Consider the following 26168-nt stretch of genomic DNA (forward strand, 5'->3'; position numbering starts at 1 on the left):
ATGTGCTCCTCTGCTGTGTGAATGTGTGAGAACAACGAATACCACAGACAGCGAACTGCTAGCAAATGTCAAAAAAGAGAGAGACAGCGATTCTATTCTAGTCATAAGGAGCATGTGCTTAGGTAGTTCTCCACAGCAACTATGAAAATGCAGTAAAAATGAAAAAGCATTGAAGTATCACAATATTAAACATCATTACAGCTTTTCAAGATCTAAAAATATATTTCTGGTACCATATAGTAACAACACAGACTTTACAACTTTTTTTGGTTTTAAAGTGATTTCTGAAAGTCACTTACGAAATAAATATAATAATTTGTTTTTGTTTTACATCCAAACTATTTTCAAAACTTTGCAATATATATTCATTTGAAAACAACAAATGCAATTCAGTCTCCAAATTTGCAGGCTTAGAACCGTATGTATATTTTAAGTAAGAGAAACCAGAAGCATTGCAACCGAGTACTAAAGTCATACAGCAATGATGTAAAGTAATACTGAGGAAATGTTAACAAACCAAAGGACATTAAGGTCCAGCTTCCACCAACTCAGTGCACGTGTTATTTCCAGCTATAAAAGTGGATATGGCATTTCGAGTGTGAATCATTTTCTTTTTCTTTTAAATAATTTTCTTCAAAAATCATGTTCAAGGCACACAGGCAAGATTTAATAAATACCCCTTATGCAAAAACAATAATCTTGGTTTCAAACACTGATAAAAGCTTGTACCAAAGGATGTCAGAGGAGTTTCAAGGCCACAAAGTAAGAAATTATTGTGAACTAGTAACAAAGCAATTTGTGCATTCCAAATGTAAAATGTACCTAGATTTCTACTGTCTTTCATGTGAGTGTGCTATAGTGATCTATGTGAGACATATGCCAGCAATAACGTGGAAAGAGTGATGCCTGCAAAAGGTTAACTCACTGTTACAGTACTTTCCTTGACAATATTCACAAGTACTGGCCCATTAAAAAGGGCTACATCTGTGCAATATTTATTCCTTTAATTAAAAAATAAATTCATCTTCAACATGAAAATTGAAAAGGTCAGTTCATCATCTCACTTCTCAACACACATGAAAGTTCTCATATTCTAGAGTTTTTGGCTATATAGGATATGGCTTTTCAATTGTGCATCCTGGTTCAAAAGTCCCACTAAAGTTCTAAATGTTTCTGAACAAGTTTGGTCTTATTCTGGAATTTGCAGGTTAACTTCCTTGGAAAAAATATCACCATTATTATAGGTTTGTAATTAAAGTACACACATGTTTCCAGAGGCTGAAATATGCATTTTGGTAAATTACCACATATGTGGGAGACAAGAGGTCGGGGTATAAGGCCATACGAATTAACACTGTGTTCTTTTCTAATAACTGGGGAGTATCCAGAAAACTTACTACTGTCCTCACCTGCTGATTTAAAATTCAAACACTATCCTTTTCAGTCAGACTCATGTTTTCTTTGCTGTCATTTTTAGCTTTTGTTTGCGCAGGTGTGCCTCGATCTCATGCCTGAACACCAGCATTCCTAACTGCCCATGAGAGGCTTCATTCATGGCCTTGGACTGCATGCACATCTTATATTGCTCTGGAGTCAATTCATCTACACAGTGTTTCTCATGCCAGAGATGGAATAAGCCCCGTACAGGTGTTCTGATTACTATCAGGTTACTGTGCAGGTATTTACGATACAGGTGAACATCTTCTCCTCCCCAGCCTTTAATATCAAGATCAAAACCACCTAGAAAGAAAAAAGTTTTACAGGTATTAGCAACAGAAAAAATGAAATCAGACTCTGGTTACATATCTCCACTTCCCCTTATCATAACACTTTTGCCTGTACTAGCAAACTAATAAGTCATTTTTTAGTCATATTTCTTAACATGCAAGTGTATGTGTGCCTCTGGTGGAAAGGTTATTAATTTTGAAACACAAAACACATTTGGTACAGAACGGTTGGTTGCCTGCTTACATTGCTTGGTGGACTTGTACAAAAAGGTCGGCAGAACTCTTTGTGAAGGAGATTCGTATCCATCATGGCATGTGGATGAGGTTTGCTGCTGACCACTAAGATGATCACCACACATTGAGTCTTGAAGACTGGCATACCTAGGGCTGTACCTTCCTTTGTTTTATGTCAAAACTCTGTTTAACCTAACAGAAATGGTGGATAACTCATGAGACTTGCATTGTCTCTTCCCCATGTTTTCTATACATGCTCTCAGTTACATAGGTTTTGCTGACTAATTTTAACTCTTTGTGACAAAGGGAAGTACTGCCAGCCCAGCTATCTGGAATTTTGTAAATAATTATATGTCACTTGTGAAAATTAATATGATTTATATAGAAGTGGACAGAAGGAGATACTGCAAGCCCAGCTATCTGGAATTCTGTAAGTGGTTATGTGTAATTTGTGAATGCCAACATGCTTCATGTAGGGTGCTTGTGCTACAACTCTGTTAGAACTGTATGTTATATACTGAGCTAAAATGTAACTACAGCATGCCCTGTTGGCTTAGAACAGAAATGTATATAAACTATTGTAGCTGTGTAAATGTATATATTTTAATGGTGGTAACTGGAACATAAAAGGTTAACTTGCAAAACTTCAGGAAAATAGTTGAAATGTAATTATTTTATAACCATATAATAAAAAAAAAAGTTTCAATGCAGAAAGGAGACAGGATGTCTAGAACTAGTGTGCCTTCTGCATTGTTTTGTAAGTGTTTTATTGTTTTATGTCTTCCAGCAGTTGCAAACATCTGAGATATATGTATTTTTCACAGGGAGATGCTAAAATGCTGACAGATTCTGACAATGGGGATTTAGCTTGGGAACTAAAGTCATGTGACAAAAAGTTATGTCATCCAACCTAACCCAGCAGTAACATTTGATATTAATTTAAGAACTCTTTGAGAGAGAGAAATAGGGCATTTTGAAATTTGTCTTTACCTAACAAGAACATCCACTCACCTGCACTTGCCTTGCTGTAAGTAAGTTTCTAGGGCATAGCAAGTATTTTAGATTCAAGTAGGAATATAGTAAAGTAGAACTTAGAATTTATCTTTATTTATCTGAGACTGTCTTGCAATGTTGTTTTAAATATTTCCTGTGATTTTGAGCTCTGATGTAATTGATCACTTACTGAGTATTGTCTTGTTCTTTTATTATTTATTATTACATATATTTAAACCTATCTTTGGGGCTGATATCTGTAAGACATATTTAAGCTCTTAGAGTACTTGCATATCTATTTGGTGACAATGTACAGGCCACTCCTAATAGCATGGCGCATGGTTAAACTATCATTTGGATTAATAGTAACATTACACAGTAGGATTGGACTCCCTTTGTTATGGGCTTTAAAGTAGCTGATAAAGAGTGGCTGATGGTAGTCAGAACTATCTTATAGTCTGGGCAGAAGGGGGCATAGTTAGTAAACCTGTGTCAGCCTTTCCCAGGAATATGTGTGTGTGTGTGTGTGTGTGTGTGTGTGTGTGTGTGTGTGTGTGTGTGTGTGTGTGTGTGTGTGTGTGTGTGTGTGTAGCTGTGCCAGTGGGGAGTCTTATTGGGGATTTGGAGAAAGAGGGAGAAACCAGCCCCAGACTGACTACGATCTCTGTGTGCTCTTAACATATATTGCATATTACTGTGTGTGTACTTGTCATCCTCTCAGTGTGTATGTTCCCCACAGTTGCCAGTGGTGAGGATTGAAGATCCTTGATTGCTGGGCCAGTACAGGGGCATCACACCCTCCATATCAGTTATGCCTACGCTTGTCATCATGACTTATATCATAGGTGAAAAGGGGTTCAGATTGGATCACTTTATTAGCCTGGGTATCAAATAGTTAAACTGAAATTAAACAATATTTGTCAGTACCAAATGTTGATTTCAACTGGTAATGGGCAACAGGAAAATGGTAGGAAAAGCAGAAAAAATGAGACAGAGAATTAAACTCCAGCACAAATATATAACCCGTAATTTAACAAATAATTGTGAGGAGTAGCACCTAGGTCAGGTGAAAGGTTGTAGGAACTTCATTTATGATTCTTATTTTCCCAAATGTATCCTATTGTAAGTTGCAATGAATTTAAGTGAGCAATTCATAAATTCTTTTGGTAGGATACAAAACTGATTTATTCAGCATCATAGGAAAGTGACGGTTTCAGCATCAAATAGGATAATTACTGAGAAACAAAAAACACACACATCCTTTGAGCTGGACAAACTACTGTTACTCAGAATTATGTTTTTTTATATATTCTTACAGTGGATGCTACCCATAATTTCTGAATCTTTTTCTCTCAGTGCTTTTTACCACATTGTTGCAAGCCAGCACTAAAACAAGACACATTTGTCACTGATAAATGCTTATTTTTAATTTAGGTTACAAAGTCTGCACCATGGTCACACACAATCAAAACTATGTGTGGATATGATTTATTTTTCATTCATGAAATTATGAATGTCATAATTTTTTTTTATTTTATTTTACTTGCACTTGAAATTTGCCTGCTTAGCAAAGAAAATTTAATCATAACTAGTGGATTCCCTTAGGATATAGAAACAGTTCATTTAGATATGCACATGGAATGCTGGATTAGAAAGTGGTAGCTTCTGTCTCTGATCATCATCATCCTTTATAGCCTGCATTACCGCTTATAATAAATAATTTCCTCACTTCTTTCTTAATTTTGGTAATGCAGTTTGACGCACATGTGCAAACTAAACAGTATAAATACAAAACTGCATTTCCTTCAAATGTGCATTTATGCTTTTTTTCATTTATTTAATTCCATTGAATGCCCTTCTGCAAATTTGACTATTTCTTGATGGAGTAGATTGCATCAGTTCTTCTGATGTTTATATCTAATAAATTCTGAAGGTTCACTACTGCAATTGTTGCAAATATATTGGCTTATGCATATTATTAAAGGCTTTTATTTATTTAGTTTGGAGTGATCTTTCTATGGTATATGAATAATTATTTCCTCTTCATATGTGAATACATCATGCCAAATGAGATTGATAAATGTTCACAAAGAGTGATAAAAAGGGTATTCCTCATATATGTTTATTGGTTACATTCTTATCAAGAGCAATTAGGAAGGACTATAAAATATTATAAGACATAACAAATATGAAAGAAGCATCTCTCAAAGAGAATATGTAAAACTGGGATAGGGTACTAGACCTTCCTTCTCTCTCTCTCTATTTCTCAGATATGCTGCAATGATGAACACATCAAATAAATGCACTGTCTTTATATGTAGAGTCATCATCTTGTACAAGTTATGTAGTTGCCATTTGAATGGTGGAAGAGTTTTGCTGCAAAAAACTCTAGAGAAGTAGATTTTAGATTACAATCTCCTGCAAGACCAATGTACCTGAACAAGGTTTCCATCCTACAACAATGTCTAACATGCAGTATTCTTGGAAGTATGTTCCAAAGAATATGCCGAAGTGTTGCAAATCTTTTTCAAAGAGATAGCTTGAAAAAAGGCAAATTATTTAACAGCTGTTCCTGGCTGAATGTTATCTTCAGCTATTATTAGACTTTCTAGGGAGTGCAGTTTCTTATTGAGACATCTAGCATTCAGCAGTAACACCTTCACCTTGTCCTGAGTAGCTTTTGGTATGTTGGAAGGTCTGTCTGTTTGGCAATGCCTAAAAAGGGCACTATAGGAGTGGATAATGTTTTGGACAATATCAGAAGGCCTAGCGGTAACAGGAGAAGACCATTCCTGGCAAAGCAGTATGGTCTGTCAACCACGTCCTTCAGGGCTGACAAGTATTGGACTCCTTTGGAATGACACCAGTATCTAAGCCAATCGATAATTTTCTGTTGGTATTGTGGCATCATCCTTGGAGATGATAGAATGCTGCTCAACGCTAGGCTCATATCTGCCTGTGACACATATTCTGAGATCTCAATCATGTCTTTCTTTATATAGTCGAAGGAGGTACAGTATATCTCAGTTCATTCATGCCCACATGGACTATCACTGAGTCATACTGTTACTTTAGGGGTAAGTGACCTGAGTACTTGCGTGATCTGGCATATCCTGGCCACTGACAGGCAACAAATTGTAACCTTCTCCTTATACAGCCTGGTAAGAAGGACATTAGTGTGTCTCACAATAGAGTTTCCTATGACCAGAATACTGGGTTTTGAAGTGTTTTGCCTTATGGGCTTGGTAGTTGAGACACAGTAAGATGTGGTTTAGATGTGGCTTTATGAGGTGTGATGGGAATTGACTTGTTTGTGTGCTTCTTGAGCTTCTGAGGACTGTGCCTGAGAGGCCATTGAGGTTTGGGTAAGTTACATGTAAGCACCTCTGCATATTTGGGTCTACATGTGTGCTCCTTTGTGGGTACAGTGAGTGATGTGTGTGAGTCATTGACAACCTGTTTGTTGCTTTTTGTGTCTTATGTAAGAGTCTAGCTTTCAGTGTAAATGTGTAACTACATGTCTAACCTAATGTATTTGTCTGTCTGAGAATTAAGTGGTTGTCAGTGTACATAAGGCATTTGTTACATTGCCTCAGGAAGCCCATGTCCACCAAGCCTGGTGCAGAGATGACAGAAAATTGCCCATCCGTGGTTGCAGGTCCTAATGTGTACTTGCAAGGGATAGGAGTGGAGGGTGCTGGTAACTGGATGAGAGAAGAGTGCTTACTTGGTGTAATCTGCAGCTAACCTAAATAGTGATGCTGCCAAGTGCCCAAACCAGATACTTTCTGAGCAGCAATAGTCCTGGGTGCTATAATAAGGACATGTAGACCTAAATAGTCCTAATTAAATGCATAAAGATGAACAAATATTGTCCAAGGAAAAGAAGAAAAAATATTTGAAAAGAAAATACAGCGGCAATATATGCTGGTTAGCATTTTCATGGGGGGGGGGTCATAAAAAAAGGAATAGCACTAAAGCAGAAGGCAGTAAAACAGGAAAGAAGCCTTGCCTATGGAAAGATGGATACAGAGTAGGTATATGGCAAGTATACAGTTCTGAGAGTCAGTAAATGTGAAAAAAGTAGAAAATAGCATGTATAATCTGAATGAGATATGGAACAATGAGCAAGCAGGTGAATTAAAGGAATGAAACCCACAAAAAGAAAGGTAGAAGGTCTTTCAATACAGATATCATTTACTGACAGGTGATTAAAAAAAACTGTGTGACATGTGGAGAAGGAAGAGATGTTACATCATTTAGAAAAGTATGTTGGTTATTAAAGTCTGAGAAATGCTATAGCGATATGAGGAAATATACCAGACAAGGAACTTGTGTAATTGGAGGCGGGTGTTTGAACTATTTCTGGAAGGTTGAGGCTTATGCAGAAAAGTGAGACTAAAAGCAATGCTACTACCACAGGGTGTGAAAAGATTAATAATAAAGTACAAAAACAGCAGAAAAATGCCACCCAGACTGAAAGAGCAATTAAGAATGTAAATAACAGAATAAATTACAAAACCACATAAGATGATGGTAGTAAAGAGATATTTTCACAACCTTGTTAGGAACAGAGCTGGAAGCCCTATGGGAAATACAAGAATGAAGTTGCTATGGGGTTACAGAATTTAGATAATAAAACTTATTGTTCTAAAACAGTGGGGGCATTAATAAAGATATTACCAAGGACGTAAAGAAAACAGGGATTGTGCATGGTCTATGAGGAAATATTAGCAGTTGAAATTTATTTTATGTATTTCTTTTAGTTAAATGTGCGTTAATTAGGCATGTAAATGGTCATGAGCCACTTTTCTGTCGCAACCTGAGCCAAAAACTTGAAAAGTTAAATGAAAGTCACAATTAAATGCAATATAAAGGAAACATTGCATGTTTTGCAATCTAGGACTAGCAAATAGTTATTAATGCTTAAACACTGTATAGAATTTAATTCTGTGTAAATAAATAAATAAATGCATACACACATATCTATAGGCATCTATCTACACACATAAATACATATAGACATAAGAGAGATACAGATATCTAGACATGCAAGCCGTTTCTTTACAGTGAAAAGAAGTCACAGCAAAGTTCACTTAAATTTTCACTTAAATGAAAATTAGAACTGAGTGGATCCACAAGACTTTCCATTGATTCTTCTGGTATTTTACACAGTCCCAGGAAGACGTAGTGGTTGACCAATGGTCCCTCTGCATCAGAGATCACCAAAATCCCTCTCTGTGAGATCCAAATGTCTGTAACACTATGGATTTACAGCCTTTGCTTTAACATAATTTCTCCATGTGATTGACATTATACTACTATATTACAGTTGTTTTATACCATATGTTCTGCATTGTTGTATATTGGCCACACATACCACAATCAGATTTTTTAATAATGTAAAGTGTATACACAGTACATCAAGACAGCATTTTATATTTAATAATGTTGGGAGACATTTGAAATAGGTCATATTGAAAAAATTGTCCCAAATTCAGTCAATAGATATCAAACACCTAATGGGGTTGTTCATACTCTGAACTATTGCAGCTATGTACATTTGAAGGACAGCAAGACTTGCGATAGATTTTTATTTGGTATTTTAGAAATTGTTCATGTCAACACTAGAGGGGGTAACAAAGAAAAAAATAGGCGAAAGAGAGGTATGGTGGCAAATCAAACTAAACGCCACTGTCTCTCCAGGTTTAAACGATTACATATCTATAAAACCCATGTTGGATGACAGGAGAATATAGTTGCATTCAAAAGTAAAAAAGTCTACTACTCTCTATACTTCATACAACTCATTTTAATATGCATTATTTTAATATGTATTATTTTAATATGCATTATTTATATATTACACTTTTTTGCACAAAGCACTATGCACTTTATATTGCATATTTTGGTATTCCACATCCTTGAGCTACACTCTTGCACTTTATATCCCTCAGGGTGTATAACAGCAGATTCCAGCATTTACCATTCAGGATTACAATTACAATTGTTGTGGTCCTTACAGCCACAAGTTGATTTTATTGTAGTAACATCTGTTTCACAAAAGTTCTGTCGAATTGTTTATATAATATTATTATATTATTAGGATTTTAAATATCGTCATGCAGAATTTATTCATGTCAACATTCTTATAACATTGTTTAACAGTTTTTCAGTATGTATGCATCAGTCAGCATTCAGTGGTAGCAGGTTAAGGGTTAAAATATTTGCAGCCAATTGATTTTAATTACTTTATTGGAAGCATGTGTAAGAGTATATAAGTCACATCTTATTGTAGCAAAGTGTTCTGATGAAGTCTATTATTTTTAGATGAAAGCGCTCAACTTGTTTTTTAATCGTTGTTTATTAAAAGTAACTTCTGCTACCTGGTGGACTGGTGAACATTTTTATTGTGACTTAGCCGTCACCTACTGTCACATACTGCTTCACTGGAACTGGATTATTTTCAGAGTTTGTTCGTGTTGTGGTTTCTGGTTCCTTTTCTTTTCATTTTATTCTGTATAGAAGGCGGCTAGAAGACCAAAAGGTTTGCAGTTCATTACTGGAAATGCTATCAATCTGGTAGTGGAGGTAGTGCAACACAGCTGCATGCAGCCAGGAATCAATGATCCTTGGAGCCACCTCTCACCAGAAGCACAAGATAACATTAATCCCAAGCTGCTTCCTGAGAAGTACAATCAACCCAGATGTTGCTGTGTTCAGTACATCTGCTATAGTCTTCTCTTGGTAGATGCCCTGGATACAGCCTCGCAGCAGCTGGACACAACAGACAGCTTAGGTACACTTAGACACAGGAGGGATACAGATATCTAGGCATGCAAAGCAATTCCTTTACAGTGAAAAGAAGTCACAGCAAAGTTCACTTAAATGAAAACCAGTACACTTTGTTTAACACACCTCTGATTAGTTAGAGTTCTACATTTAAAGTCTCTCAATAAAATGCAATAGTTCTTGCAATTTCTCAGGACTGGTCCTACATCTCTGGTCAAGCTGTCTTGCAATCTGAAATGCATCCACAATTAAGCTCCTGGTTCTCATTGAGTGGATCCACAAGACTTTCCATTGATTCTTCTGGTATTTACACAGTCCCAGGGAGATGTAGTGGTTGACCAATGGTCCCTCTGCATCAGAGATCACCAAATCTCAACTCCTGGATGAAAATCCCTCTCTGTGAGATCCAAATGTCTGTAACACTATGGATTTACAGCCTTTGCTTTAACATCATTTCTCAATGTGATTGACATTATACTACTATATTACAGTTGTTTTACTAACGTAATATGTTCTGCAATGTTGTATATTGCCCACACATACCACAATCAGATTTTTTAACAATATAAAGTGTATATACAGTACACTGGGACAGCATTTTATATGTAAAAATGTTGGGAGACAATGTTTGAAATAGGTCATATTGAAAAAATTGTCCCAAATTCAGTCAATAGATATCAAACACCTAATGGGGTTGTTCATACTCTGAACTATTGCAGCTATGTACGTAGTGCTTTTGCACCCATATTCGGATTGAAACTTGCACCACTGAAAAAGAAATTATCTGTTCTTAAACACCAAACTTGGTCCTGTAGGGTGTCCAAAGTACATGTCTGTATAGAAGGTGGCTAGAAGACCAAACGATTTGCAGTTCATTACTGGAAATGCTATCGATCTGGTAGTGGAGGTAGTGCAACACAGCCGCATGCAGCCAGGAATCAATGATCCTTGGAGCCACCTCTCACCAGAAGCACAAGATAACCTTAATCCCAAGCTGCTTCCTGAGAAGTACTATCAACCCAGATGTTGCTGTGTTCAGTACATCTGCTATAGTCTTCTCTTGGTAGATGCCCTGGATACAGCCTTGCAGCAGCTGGACACAACAGACAGCTTAGGTGCACAAAGGCCCTGAAGGGGAATTCACCAAAACTGCAACAGGCCATTCAGTGAAGTCCCATACATAAATTGCGCAATCAGAGACCATCAGGAATCAATGCCCCTCTGTGAAGCAAAGAAGTAGCATTAAGCAGACATTACCTTACAGGCCATGACTAAAAGTGACTGGCAGGTAGACGATTAAAAGTCAAAGCACAGCTGTCTGCAACAGGATTGCCAGTGTCTGCAAGAGACTAACAAAAGGAAGAAAAGTGGATACCAGAGCTTATTGTTTAGGAAAGGAACAGTTTCATACAGTGTGGGTGGAGGGTCACAAGGAAGGTAATACCTTTAAATTCTTAGACTTGCAAGAGTGAGCTGTGAAGCTTTTTCACATACACTGGCTAGAAAGGTTGGTTCTCTGATTCGACACTTTGCCTAGCCTGAGGACCAATCTGATCACAAGACACTGACCGATTTCTGCCCCATAAATCTTCATAAACTTAACAGCCAGTCGCTGACTGGCTGGCAAATAACACTAGCTTTCTTCCACCTCCTATCCTTGTCATGTTTTAGGCTTAGATTTCAGTCTGCAATCTTTCTATACCAAAGCAAAAAGTTAATCTAAAAGTGATATGAATAAGTCTATTTTGTGACCAAAGCTCTCATTACTGAAGTTTAGCTTGATCAAAAAGAAGCAAATGACTCTGGTGTATCTACTTCTTCTTACAAGGTCCACTGTATCTTTTACATTCAGTCTATCCAATAGTAATAAAGAGCTCCAGAGAAGCAAGCTTTAATATCCGACATAGATTGTTTTTTAATCAAAGACGTAAAGGAGTTCCACCCCTCCTGGGGTACACTAGAAAGGCTTCAGATATAGTGTTTTAGGCCACTCTTAACTCTGTTTTGTTTATCTGACTGGGTATCTGGAACATAGACCAACTGGCCAACCCAGCTTCATTAAGAAGGATCTCCCTTAATGCATCTATGTTTTTTCCCTATTGTACAGATTTCTGAGATATCCACTTGAAGTGTTTCAGTGAGCTATTGCACAGACAACTTAAATAAACCATGGTGTATTTAGACTAATATGGCCATCTTACTATAAAGTTATATGCAATCCAAATCTGCCAGCACTACAGTAACTACTTATTACTAATTTTATTTTTTTCCTAACCCTTAATGTTCTCACGGTGGCAGGCATGTTGGCATGAACTTATCTTCTTGAAAAGCTATTTTTTGACCATAGTGCACTATGAGGGCACAACAGATGAGACTGTACTGACAGATCACAGTCCCATTGACTTAGAATGGAAGTAGTGAGAAATGCTGTCATGTCTGAGAATAATCAGTAAATATGTCAGTGTTATTTCTGCAGTGCATATGTGTTTCCTACATATGTGTTACACTATCTGTGCAAAGTTCTTAGACAGGATACAGAAATAAGTGACATAACTTAGCCTTTTTAAAAAATGATGCATTGTGAGTCTCAGGTCTTCTTTTCTTTCCATGAGTCAGATAGGGTGTTATATTTCTTGGCTTGCAAAGCCCTGTTAGTGAAGTTTCTGTCATTGGTTATCAGGCTTATTCACCTTCAGACTGTAAAAGGTTAATATGTTTATGACCCCATAAATATATTAAATATGAATGAATGTCAGGATTACAGGCAGCCTGGAGGATGAGAAGCTGGAGGACTGTGTTGCCTATGTCATTTGCAAGTTTTCTGAGTAGATGGAGATTTCTGCAGTGGAATATGTACTAGGAGAGGGTCTACAGAGTGCCTCACTGTGTAATAGCATGATATGCCACATACTGTTTGAAGGAACAAGTTAAGTCTCTGTTGTGAACAGCAGCAAACACTTTTATGGTTAAAGATATTTTCATATATTTGAACAAGACTATGCACCAGGCACAAGGAAGTGCCACGCAGCATTATTTTCCTACATTATGTAGATAGCATCATCTTAAGTTTATGCTACTCTATACAGCTGCTCTTTGAGTCACCTTCCCAGTGGGAATCGTGGTCATTTTCTTTAGCTGAGAAAGTGCTGGCAAACCTGTTTAAAGAACTTGGTTCTGCCCCAAAACATTGTTGAGAGCTCCTCATCCATCCCCTGAGCTCTCCTTGCTGTGCAATGGCAGTTGCAGGAACTGTGACACAGGGCATTAGAGACTTGGAAAGCGTTTTTGATATTGGCCTTTTTCTGCATGAGACATTGTATTGTTTGATGTTAAGCAAGTGTAGTGGTTTAGATTTAGTTAGAGCTTAGTTAGATCTAAGCAGTTCAACAGTTATGCCCATGAAATCACCTGGACTATTTGCGCTGGCTTGTTTTGGTACATCCTCCATGTGTCCATAGGGAGTTCTTCCTTGTTTACTTGGGGGGAGGGACTATGGAAATCTAAAGAGTGGCCTATAATTCCACTGCCATTGATTGTCACTACTAGAGCCACAAATAGAGTAGTGGTAGGGGCAGCAGGGATTCAGAGTTTTTAACTTTTTGTTTTTCATTTTGCAGTTCTGCTTTGATATGGACAGATATAGTTTTAAGGAGCTAACCTGTACAGATTTAAACCCAGCAGATGGGGACTGAAATACTGTTTTAATTTCAGGTTGATTTAGTATCTATGGGGGTGGCCTATCGTACATTTTGAATTGCTTTCTTTGAATTACTTGTTTATATGATGCAGCCTGTCTAATTTTGCATTGTTCTTGTCTTTGCTCTCATGAATCTTAAGGGAGGCAAACTGCCTCCATCTTTGAAGTAGTTATTTGTGCTTCTAAGAACACAGGGTGATAAAGTCCTAAGTAAGTAGTTCAGCTGGGTAATGTTGAGCGTGTGATTTTCCTTGTCTGTGTTTATTTCTTTTTATGCTTATTTTTATTTATTATTTTTATAGAAATGATAACTATTTGTTGCCAAATGAGACACTGCTGCTTGAATGCTGAATTGGTTGAGAGGAATTTGCAGATTCTTCTGATATTTCCTTCAGGCTAGTATGATGCAGGATGTGGAAGGAGTGGGGATTTTTTTCTTCTCTTATAGCAAATGCTTCAGTTACTAATATGAGTCATTAATTGGGGTCCATTGACCTGCTAAAGAGAAGAAAAACTTCAAATCAATATAATCTTTCTTCAAGAGACCTACCTCTTGGATCAGGCGAATCTGATGCTGCAGCAGAGTGCGTTTCTTACAGGCATTTTTTCTCCTATCCTGATGGCAGGTGAAGGGTTGTTGTTAACTCATATTTAAGGGACCTGCGGGTGAAGATTATTGACAATATAGAATAACTGGGGGAGATTTATTATTCATAAGTATTCCACTGAAGAGTGAATTCATATGTTGGTTAACCATTACTTACCCCCAGGACTACTGTTAGTGAACTGAGGGGATATCCTGAGGAAACAGATATTTTTCGGGGGGAGTTGCACTGTGGAGGGGACTGAAGCACAATTTTTAGTGTATATGAGTACAGTCTGGTCTGAAGCAAGGTGTGGCACTCTCTGTTCCAAAATGTTTGTCCAGATATGTACAGATAATAGTTATTTTGGACACTTATGCCTTAGTACCATTATCCAAATTATATTATACCTGTTTTTCTCCCTCTTACAGTACATTTTTACGTATGGATACAATTTTGTTGTTGAGGGATCATAGCTTTTTGGTTGAAGCACTACACATTTTGCCCCTCTCAAACCATTCCCTGCTTAAATTATGGAAGAGATGAAGTGACTACCCAAGTTTGACTCCCTAGAGGGCTAATTATAAATAATTGGTAGGGGGGAAGCTGTTCCAAACATAAACAAAGGTCTTTTCCCACTGATAGACTGGCATGGGATATTTTCCCAGTGGATATCATAACTCTTGAGTGAGACAAATTTAAATAGAATTTGAAGCAGGAAGTACAGAAATCTGAAGCCTTTGCCCAGCAGAGGAGTATAGGATACATGCTGGTTTTCACAGAATACAGGAATCATTTTTTTCTGATCCAGAGGGAGATTCTCTGGAATTCCCATGGGCCAGGAAGTATCTGTTTCAGGGCAAAAAAAAAAAAGAATAATTGTTTGAGATGTAAGGTTGGATTTGTTATGAACTCCTTCAGATTAAAAGACTATGAAAGCCCTCTGAAACTTAGTGGCATCTAGGGGCCTACAGACATCAATAGTCTATTGTCAGGATACAAATCTGCTGGACCTCCTTTGTGATATAGTTGTTTTGGAAGCACATTGTAGCATCTAATATAAATTTAGTGAGCATCAAAACAGTGAGTGCTATTTTACTTTCACCAAAAGAGGAGTTTGCTATTTTCTCCACTGTTGTTCGACCTCCGAGTTGATATACACAAGTTGAGGGGGTGTGGGGAGTGCACCCCCAAATGGAGGTGCAGGGTGACTTGCCACCCTGTAAAAACAAAATTGCTGAGTTGTTCATCAAAGGTGGTTTTGGTCAATGGTTTTTATTTTTTTTTTCCATTCGGGGAAACTACATTTGATGACTTGACATAAATATATTGTTTCTATCCCTTGGGATATCCTTAAGATATTTTACAGTTATCATATCCACACATGTAGTAGGTGAATTGGACAATCTAAATTGGTCACAGGTGTGAGCGTGCTTGTGAGTGTGTGGTGTGGAAGAACATCTGCAGCACAGTGAGCCACCAGGTGTTGTGAACCTTGGCTCTAGATGATTGCCACTGTTAAAGTGACACTCCAATCCCATGTGTAAAAATGGGAAAAAGGGGTTTTGGATGGATGCGTGGATGGATACTGACTTTATGCTGAGTCAGATTTACCCATTGATTGGGTAGCATGTGTGCAGGATTATCTAACCTCTCTGGCCCTCCCAACATTAAGTAATAAGAAGAGAGAAGACATTATGAACCATATAATATGCAAGGAGGTTGCTCACACTCTTTAAAGGCATCCTGGAGGTAAGGCCCCAGGGAAGAATGATTTACCAATTGAAATATATAGTTTCAGCAAGGAAAAATTTATATTAAACTTGTTTTTCTAACTAATCATATTCTTTTGACTAGCCATTCCCCATATTTTTGGAAGTAGGTGGCTACTTTATCTAAGAAGGACTCCCTTCTGGTTGCCTCATATAGGTCCATTTCAATTTTGAATCATGACTACAACTTGTGTGAATATTAGCAAGGAGGTGCACCTTCATTGTGACAGGTATTATCCACCCTGATCAAAATGTCTACGTTCTAGACTGGTTTATATTTTATAACTTGATTACTACATCTTTTGTAATGAAGAACACCATGAATGGTAGCAAAAGGGTGTTGATGGCTGGAATCGATGCTGAAAAGGCCTTTGATGCCATTCAATTGGTGTTTTGTTACAAGCAATGGAAGTGCTTGGGTACCCCAAAGAATTCATAACCATGCTCAGTAAGCTATATTTTTACTTGACTGTAGTATTAATTTAATTAGGCATGGAGCTATCTCTGCTGATAACTTTACATAAGGGACCTAGGTAGGAGTGTCCCCTTTCCCCTCTCAGTAGTTTGTCCTTTATATTGAACCCCCTGGCTGCCAAAACAAAATCTTCTGAAATTAAAGACTGTGTTACTCAGGGCCAGGTGCTTTAACTGTCTTTATATACAGAGGACTTCCTCTTGTACAGCCTCTCTCCTGAGACAATCTTCAGTGAGTTAAGAGTGTTTTCCTTGCTGGGCTGGTATAAAGTCAACTCAACCAAATAAGCTAGGCCTGCTCCTCTGTTTTGTTTGAGTCTTGCCCATTTTTATGGGATTCCACCCAAATTGCTTATTTATGTCTGAGATATGGGCATACTATGAAGGATTGTGACACAACTTATCTAACAGGAAAATTATCCACAAGACAATTTTTTGTACAGTTCTGGAGAGTCATGGTGTTGACCTTGGTGAAGAATGTCCAAAGATGCATATGTTCCAGATGCAGGAAAGCCTTGTGATTAGGCAATTTGTTATTGAGACTTCTGAAATTGAAATGAAATACTTTAATATGGTCCACATTGGGGATTGTTTAATATGCTGTGTTGGAATGTCCATTAATTGGACTCTGCCTGAAAAAGGTGCTAAGGATGTAGGCAGTATGCAGAAGCTGCTGATTGAGAGGTACAGGTCACCCCTTACAAAGTAAGCTGAACTATCAAGTATTTCATCCCATGCTGCCATATACTGAATATCCCTAGAATGACATCAACTATTCATGCAATTATTGAAGTCAGTTATCTTTTCTTTGTACTTAAACATCATTCTTGTTGAAAGAAGAATTCCACGCAGGACCAGAGTCTTACCTGAATTTCCAAACACGAAACACACACGAGTCTACAAAATACTAAATAAAGAGCCCAGCAAGACTGTAAACTCTTTTATTAATGTTTCTGAATTTGTCGCATGCAGGAACATTTCTGACATTTCTCTCTCCATGTCCCTCAGGATTTTACATCTTACAGGTCATTTCCTCCTATATGGATCATTACCATGTCTTAGTCATAATTGCTTCAGGAAAGGCTTTTAAAGTTCTTGTAATGTCAGAGATCCTGGTACCCGAAAGGCAACTGATTGTAACCTTATCCTTGCCCAGTCATGAGTGGAGAATCTGTATACTTAATAACTGGGTCATCAATCACTAAGACATTTTCTGTAAGTTGAGTGTTTGGCAGTACATGATTGGAAGCAGTCTGACGGTGGGTGTGCAGGGAAGAGATGACTTGGAAAATTTCTACTCAGACCTATTCTTACTAGTTCTAGGAAGCTTTGGTAGAAATTGTTTAATAGCCTCAGCATGTGACATTTTAATATCTACAATTTTAATTATTGTGGTAAAACTGGTTGTAAAATAAATTTTATGTTGTTTTCATTCTTGCCTTGAATCTATTGTTACATCTATTATTTCGCTGAGCTAATTGCATCCTAGCTTTGTATTCATTTCTTATTTCATCCCACATGTTGTTTCTATTTCTTCTTGAGCTAGTTAATTTGTAAATGCACTCTAAAGACTTAAGTTCTATGCTACTTGCAGCAAAATCTAAATTTAGGCTTATATTTCTCCTGCCTGTTATATACTCCCATATGGCAGTGCCTCTAAGAACTGAAGTGGATGAGGAGTCACCATACCTCTCAACCTGGAAACATCAAAAATCTGGACAAAGGCCCATGAAAAATAGGTATAAATCTGTACACTGATTAACATAAAATTTGCATACATAATTATGTAACCCCACCTACTCCAGTGGAATTGTGGGATACCAACTTTCAAACACAAACTGAAGAACAGACAACCAAAATATGGCTCCAGACTCTGTAGTAAATGATAACCATTTTTTTTTAAATGTGTAGCAAAGATGTTCACTGGGAAGGGAGAAGATGAGGAACCTTAGGATTTTGTTTTTATATGTTCATAGGTAGGTACTAGGCTATCAGCCCTAGGGCCTATACAAGCCCAGCCAAAAAAGTACCCTGGCTTTTGCCACTCAAGAAAATTATTTTCATGTGCCACTGTCGAGCAGAGCTACAGAAGTGATCCCCGGGGTGAATTTCCTATTTCCCATCCAATCATCAAGATTCTTCTTGAAGAGTGCTAATGAGGAGCTTTGTTTGATATAGATAGGTAGTTTATTCAAGAGTATGGGACGTCTCTGGAACAGGAATCTATCCCTCCGGCATGTCCTGTTTATTGTGGTGACAAGGTTTAGGTCCATAGAACGTGTAGCTCAGATGGATTGGGATTTCTTTAAGTGGAGCATGTCCAATGTTAGGCAGAGATCACCTCTGAGTAGGCGATATGTGATGGAGTAAAGCTGTAGTTTTTTGAGACGGTCTGAGTAAGGCATCTGTTTGAGGCCAGTAATCCTCTTTGTGAGGTATTTCTTCGGCCTTTCCAGTTGTTGTAGATGTCTTGTGAGGTACATACCAAAAGGGGGGGTTGTACTCTATAAAGGGACTAATGCGTGATGAGTAGAGGGGAACAATGACCTCTTTTTTTCTGGATCAGAAACCTTTTGTGATGAGGTGTGCCATGTAGAAGGATTTCCTGACTACTGTGGCGATGTGATTATCAAAGGAGAGACTACTGTCCAACTGTGTCCCAAGGTCTCAGTGTTAAGTATACTACCACCTATGTTGCAGTTCACGGGTACAGAGTTTTTACAAAAAGGGATGACAATGCACTTTTTGGCATTGAGCTTGAGGCCATGGCTTTGATACCAGGCATCTGCCTCAGTGAAGCCCTTTTCTAGGCTGTCCACATTGTTAGGAGTTTTGATTACGGCTCCTAGTTTGCAGTCATCTGCGAACTTCATTAGCCACAGACCTTCTGTGTTAGCCTGTACTTCAGAGAAGTAGATACCAAACAGGAGAGGACCCAGGACTGAACCCTGTGGGTAGTCCACTTGTCACTGGTCTGAAGTTGGATTTGGAGTCTGCTACTTTCACACTGTGGGTTATGTCAGTGAGCCAGTTGGCAACCCATCTTGTGACATAGGGATTTATACCTAGTTTGGTGAGTTTATCTATAATTCCAGAGTGGGGATGGTGTTGAAAGCCTTGGCAAGATCTAGATAGGCTGTGTGAACCACCTTACCCTCGTCTACGGCTTTGGTGACTGCTTCAAAGAAATCTATCAGGTTTAGGAGACATGATTTGCTTTTTACAAACCTGAACTGGGTGGGGTCCAGAGTTTGGAGATTACCAATGTCTTTGTTTATAAGTTCCATGATGATACGATCCACGGCCTTGCAGACCAGGTCCATCAGACTAATGGGGCGGTAGTTCCCGGGGTTAGTGGTGGCTCCTCCTTTGTGGAGTGGAATAACCGTCGCTGTGCGCCATTCAGTGGGCACAAAGTCTGAGATGAGGCTATGATTGAACATGGTACTTAGGTGGGGTGCCAGTTCATTCTGTAGTTTGTGTAGAACGCAGCCTGAGATGTTTTCTGGTACCATGGATGCTGTGTTCTTGGCTTTGGAGAGTGTGTTTTTTACCTGTGCAGCCATGATTACAAGAACTTTGCATTCTTCCGGTATAGAGATGGGCTCTTTCATGGGTGAGAGGGGGGTAAAGTTAGCACTGATCCTATCTGCCAGGATGTTGGCAATATCAGTTGGATCTGTATATTTAGTGCCATTATGCTGTAACTCAGAGCAAATCTGAGTGTTGCCATTGTGATTCTTGACATAGCTATAGAATGCTTTGTGATTGTCTTTAGAATCAGAGGTGATTTTGTTTTCGTAACTAGCTTTGGAGGATTTTATGAGGGATCGCAGCTTCTTACTGAGGCTGACCAGGGAGCTCCTCCAGTCATGGGATTTTACTCTCTTTTGCAACAGTTTCTTCCTTCTGTTGTACAGTTTGTTTATGGCAGTAGACCACCAGATTGCCTTCCTTTTTTTGGAGGATAGCGTCTTGGTTCTGTTTGGGATAGCACGATCCATCCACTTGTGTAAGTGCTTATAAAGTGCAATTGTGTAGGATTCAGTAGTCATAACTATACTGTCCATCTGCATGGGTGTCCTGAAGTTCACCACTTCTGTCTTAAGAAGCATGAAGTTGGCTTTGGAGAAATCTTTTATCATGGTTTCCTTAATGGGGGATGGGGGCAGGATGTGGATATCTAGGGTGATTAGCTTATGGACGGATCGGACCAATGAGGCATTGACTTCAGGTTTGGAACACCGGCCACTCATGTTGATAATGACTAGATCTACAGTATTGTTGCCCCTGGTGGGGTTGGGGGTGTGGCTAAGCTGATCCAGGGCACTGGAATTTATGAATTCCAGAAAGCATTGAGTGAAGGAGTTGATACATGAGTAGTTTTCCCAGTTAATGGTGGGATAGTTGAAATCGCCCATTATTAGGGTATTTGGTTGAACCCTAATATTTTCCAGTACATCAAGAAAAGAGGAGTGGGAATCCTGGGGCATGGTGGGGGATCTGTAGCAAGCTACAGTTTGGATTGCAGTTTTGCCCAGAGTTAGTTGCACTTGGATAACCTTGGATGCATTATGCTGAGCAACTAGCCTGGAGGTGTTATTGCACCTATTGAATATGGACACACCTCCACCTTTGGTGTTCCGGTCTAGGTTACATGGCCGAAAGGTGTGGTATGAGTTATAGCCTGGTAGTGCAGGGGTGCTCTCTGGAGCCTTGAACCAGGTCTCAGTCACTGCACAGATATCGATGTTCTCCATTTTAAGGAGTGCCTCGAGTGAGTGCATTTTGAGATTTAGACTTCTAGCATTGAGTAGCATCACCCTCAGTTTTTGCTTACCTGTTCCTGTTATGGTGGTGAATTTGTCATTTGTGCCTTGCCTAAAAAAGGCACTATAGGGGTGGCAAGAACCTTAGCCAATATCCGGAATCCCAGGGCTGACAGGTGCAGGTCATATCTGGCAAAGCATTGTGGTCTGTCGACCATGTCACCCCAGGCAGACAGGTACTGGATCCCTTTAGAATGACACCAGAAGCTTAGCCAATTGTTGAAGTCAATCATTTTGTCCTTGTACTGCGGTATCATTCTGGGTGATGGCAGAATGCTACTCAGAGCTAGGGTCATACCTGCCTGGGCTACAAGATCGGAGAGCTCTTCCATGTCTCTTTTCATGTAGTCCAGGGAGGTATGTCTCAGGTCGTTCACATCAACATGGACAATGACAGAGTCATATTTGTACCTGTTGTGAAGTGACCTGAGTGCGTGGGTTATGTGGTGGATCCTGGCACCCGACAGGCAGCTGACAGTAACCTTCTCCTTGTTTAGCCTGGTGAGTGGGACATCAGTGTGCCTGACTATAGAGTCACCTATGACTAGTGTGTTGGGTACGTTGTTTTGCCTTATTGGCTGTGGTTGAGTGGCACACTGAGTCTGCGGGCTATGTGTCATTTGGGTTGTGTTGGGGGGTGGAGGTTGGTTGCATTTCTGCTTTGGAGGTCTCTGTTGCTTATTATTATTGAGAGGCTCCGCAAATGTTTTTGTGTTTCTATGTCTGGATTTTGGAGGTGTAGATTTAGTGAGACTATGTGATGAGTGTGGTGTGGTTCAAGTGTTTACCTTCTCCTCTTGACTGTCAAGTTCAGTCTTGGTTGGAGAGAGCTTTACCTCCAGTTTAGCTAGATAAGTGCATCTCTCACAGTTTGTAGTGTTGGGTGGTAGGAGGAGAGGGTTGTCTGTGTACGAGGCAATTTCTACATTCCCCAAGATGCCCAGATTCATCAGATAGACAGAAGAGAATACTGGGAGCTGACTCTTGGACATGCCTGAATAAAAAACTATTTTCCTCTAGATAAGTGAAGAATGTGAGTGCAACAGCTGTTTTTCTCTAAGCAAATGAGGAAAGTAAGTTCCAAAACTGTTTTCCTCTAGGTAATGAGGAAGGTTGAGTGCTGTAGCAATTAGTAGCTTATTTAGTGCTTACAACAAGTTCTGAACAAGTGCTTTTGGTGACTTGCAGTATATAGGTTTTGTGGTAAAAGCATGGCATTTAATGGTAGGCAATATTCTAGCCTTATCAAAAAGAATATTATCATTTGCTAGGACCTTCAAAAGTCATTCTCCATGGCTTACTGATCAGTGGCATAGCTAGAGTTTGTGCTGCCCAGCCCTGTCTGATTTTGCCCATCCCCCCCTCAAAAAAATCATAGTCGAATGGGACCCCCCCCCATATAAAGCCACCCCCCCTGCAGAAATTCCAATGTCCCATTACTGGGCTGTTTTGCCCCATTTAACATAAACACTAATGTGCATACTGCTTTACTTCTACAATGATTATTTGGACTTCATTTAACTTTTATTTTACATTTTATAGCACAAATTCTGATAGACATCTGCTAAACAAAGCAATACAGTCCCACAGTGAAAATAGACAGCATAAAAGCTTCTTTGCCCATTAAACACATTCTTTGAAACAGCACTGAAATCCACATTCAAAGAAAATTTATCTGGCCAGCGACAGATAAAGATTACATTTGAGTGATCCACAAAAATTGCATTTGAGTTCTTTTCAAATCATAGGCCCCTTACACATAAAACATACATGTTCTCTTTGATACACCTTCCTGACTGTATTAAATTATATTCCTTGTATGATACAGCACAATTGTTAGAGTGTATTTTAAATTTATTGTTTTTAACATTTTTCCATTAAGCAATGAAACAAAATGCATACAACAATAATGACAAAACTGCTCAATTCAGAAATTTTCATCATAAAAGTCTACTTAAATATCTACAGTCCACCAGTATCAGTAAATATGCACAATTTCTGCAGAAGTAAACATCATCTAGATGATTCCACATTAAAGAGGTCTGTAACCAATGAAGAGGTTGCCGCTAGCAAACAACTTTATATTTTATTGTTTCATCTACAAATAAAGTGCCTGTTGCCTTTGAGGGATAAATTGCCTGTTACATGAAAAATGATAAGCTACTAATATTGCGATGGGGAATGGATGGCAAACTGATACAGATTCACAATTACTAGGTATCTCTGCCAAAGAGGACATTTTCAGGGCTGCAGCATCCACCCCCTTTAAAAGTACAGCACAGTACAGTATCAGTAATCCATCTACACACTGCGGGAATAGAACCCACAGCCTTCTGCATTAAAAGGCAAGCATTTGACCTATTGTGCTACTAACACAAACAGACTTCACATAAGCAGCACTAAACTTCTCTCCCCCTGAGGAACTATGCAGCGCAAGTTAAGATTATGAAATCTGGAAAAAGCATTTATTAAGGGGAGGAGACAAAGGCCCCAAACCAGGGACACATTTTAAACATTGCTTGTACAATTTTAGAAAGATTGCTACTTGCTAGAATGAATAGCCATTTAAGTTTCAGTCTTCCTATCATTAGTAAATTCATTTCTCACTAATTTTCTAAAAACCACAAATTGTAACTGCTGTGGGTAGGGAATTTAGGCTCTTGTCAGCTGTACCTAAGGTACAGGGTTTGAACCTGTATATTTCTACTTACCAGACACACACACACAGGTTAACAGAGGCAGCTCCATTACTTTACCAGCAATGAAATGTCTGTTAAAAGCAGATGAAACAGCCCTCGGTTAGCCAGTTAAGCAGATAATTACATTTGCAGGCCCTCAGTTTGCCAGTTAAGTAGAGAAACTGAAACACAACTTAAAAGCAAGTAGCAACTAATAACACACACACACACACACACACACACACACACATTAATGGAGGCAGCTCCATTACACACACACATACACTTATGAAGGCAGCTCCATTACTTTCCCACCAATTAAGTGGCAGTTAAGAGCAGATGAAACAGCCCTCGGTTTACCATTTAAGCAGATAAACTGAAACAACTTAAAAGCAACTAATAAACTGAAACACCAGCAAAGCAACTAGCTTATGAAATGGCAGCTTCACACACTTAAAGCAACTTTCCAGGCAGCTCTTAAAAGCAATTAATTTTCCCAGCAGATGAAAGTGAAACAGCAGCTCCACATACTTAAAACAACTTTCCAGGCAGCTCCACACACTTAAGGCGGGCAAGTTAAACATGCACCTAAAGCAGAAGAAATCGCCAGCTCATCAGTTAAGCAGATAAACTGAAACAACCCTACTTAAAGCGGTGCGGACTTACATAAATCACACTGTTAGTTTAATTAAGTTTCCTTTCTTACTTGGAGGCTGTGAGCTGCAGAGTATGGAATAAAACGTATGTACATCTGCCAACTGCCGGCATTTTTGTTTATATTTCCTATTTCCGTCCAGTCCAACAGGCAGTAGCTGAAGTTATTACGCATGCCCCTGTAGGTTGGTGATGCGCGGTGACATCAGCCATAAACTTAAAGTGGTAAACGTCTAATACAAAAAAAAAAAAAAAAAAGACAGGGAAACTCGGAAATTAAGGAGGCCACTTGGAAATTCGTGGCACCCCAATATTTTGCCCTCAAAACTGGTAAATACCAAGGAATTCAGTATGGTTGAGAGGTCTGGGAGTCACCATATGTGGACATACTGATGGATGTCTCTTCTTCCCTAAATGACTTACTTTATGTTCTACCTCATGTCTCTTCTCTAAATGGCTTACTTTATGTGCTGCCTCTTTACTCTTTAGTGTTACATCTAAAGAAAATCTCACTCATAAATTTCACAAAAGCATTATTCTTACCCATGCATATGAACAACAAATCTGTTATGTTCCTTACATAGAAACGCATACTATTACATGAAAAATAGGAAGTTGGAATAACCAGTTCCATATATAACTTAGCATATGCAGGAGGGAAAGATTCATCCATGTCTAAACCCTGTTACTGACATACATTGTTGCTAAATAACAATTTATGTAATGTATTTAACTGCAGTCTCTAGCAACATGGTGAACAGGGGCAGAGTCCTGACCATGACTCAGGAGAACCAGGTTTGAGTAGCACTCCTGAACACCAGATAAGCTAGTTGGGGTGGGAAAGAATTGCTAAAATGCAGGCATACTTTTCCTCATCACATGAGGAGGACCTGCTTAGATATAGTCCTTGGCTGGGACTGGAGGATATAGCCCAGACAAACAAAAGTTAGGGGAGACACAGGAAGATCATAGGAAGTTACTAGGCTATTCACCCTGAGGCCATTACAAGCCTAGCCAAGAATTTAGTCCATGTTCCAACAAGTCAGCATCCTATGCCACTGTCCTGCAGGGACATAGGTGGAATCCCAGGGGTGTATTTTCTGTTCCCCATCCAGTTAGCCAGGTTGCGCTTAAAAAGGTTTAATGAGATACTCTGCTTTACGTGGAGAGGGAGTCTATTCCACAAAAGGGTGAGTCTCTGGGACACAAATCTATCTCGCCAACAAGTCCTATTGATGTCACAGATCAGGATGAGGTCTCGTTTGTGGGTTACTCGAGTGGAGCTTGACTTGCAGATCATCAACTATGGATGGTCTGTGCATAGCAGCATAGGTACATGAAATGTAATGAACATTAACTCAAAGGGGAAAAAGCCTTTTCTTACACTAGGATGACACCATAGTAGGACACCCCTATCACCATATTATTTTGCTGTGTATATTATACTCACAAATGAGGAGAGTGTGTTGAGCAGATGAAAAGAGTACTTTGAGGGGCTGATGAATGAAGAGAATGAGAGGGAGAGAAGGTTGGATGAAGTGCGGATAGCAAATCATGAAGTGCAATGGATTAGCAAGGAGGAAGTAAGGATAGCTATGAAGAGGATGAAGAACGGAAAGGCTGTTGGTCCAGATGACATACCTGTGGAAGCATGGAGATGTTTAGGTGAAATGGCAGTGGAGTTTTTAACCAGATTGTTTAATGAAATCTTGGAAAGTGAGAGGATGCCTGAGG

General features: G+C 38.9%; 1 protein-coding gene across 6 annotated transcripts in view; it reads right to left on the minus strand.

Annotated features, from left to right (window-relative positions):
- Positions 1-645: 645 nt before the first annotated feature.
- The window catches only part of CSGALNACT1 (chondroitin sulfate N-acetylgalactosaminyltransferase 1), a 981568-nt gene continuing 956045 nt past the window's right edge, over positions 646-26168 (minus strand). For all 6 annotated transcript variants that reach the window (XM_044059411.1, XM_044059415.1, XM_044059413.1 and 3 more), the window contains one exon: positions 646-1740. In XM_044059411.1, the coding sequence (XP_043915346.1) occupies positions 1451-1740 (290 nt within the window). In that variant the 3' untranslated portion in view covers positions 646-1450. The remainder of the gene's footprint in view (positions 1741-26168) is intronic.

Source organism: Protopterus annectens, chromosome 17.part0 (assembly GCF_019279795.1).
Source record: "Protopterus annectens isolate FY-2018-M chromosome 17.part0, PAN1.0, whole genome shotgun sequence".
Classification (NCBI taxonomy): Eukaryota; Metazoa; Chordata; order Ceratodontiformes; family Protopteridae; genus Protopterus; species Protopterus annectens.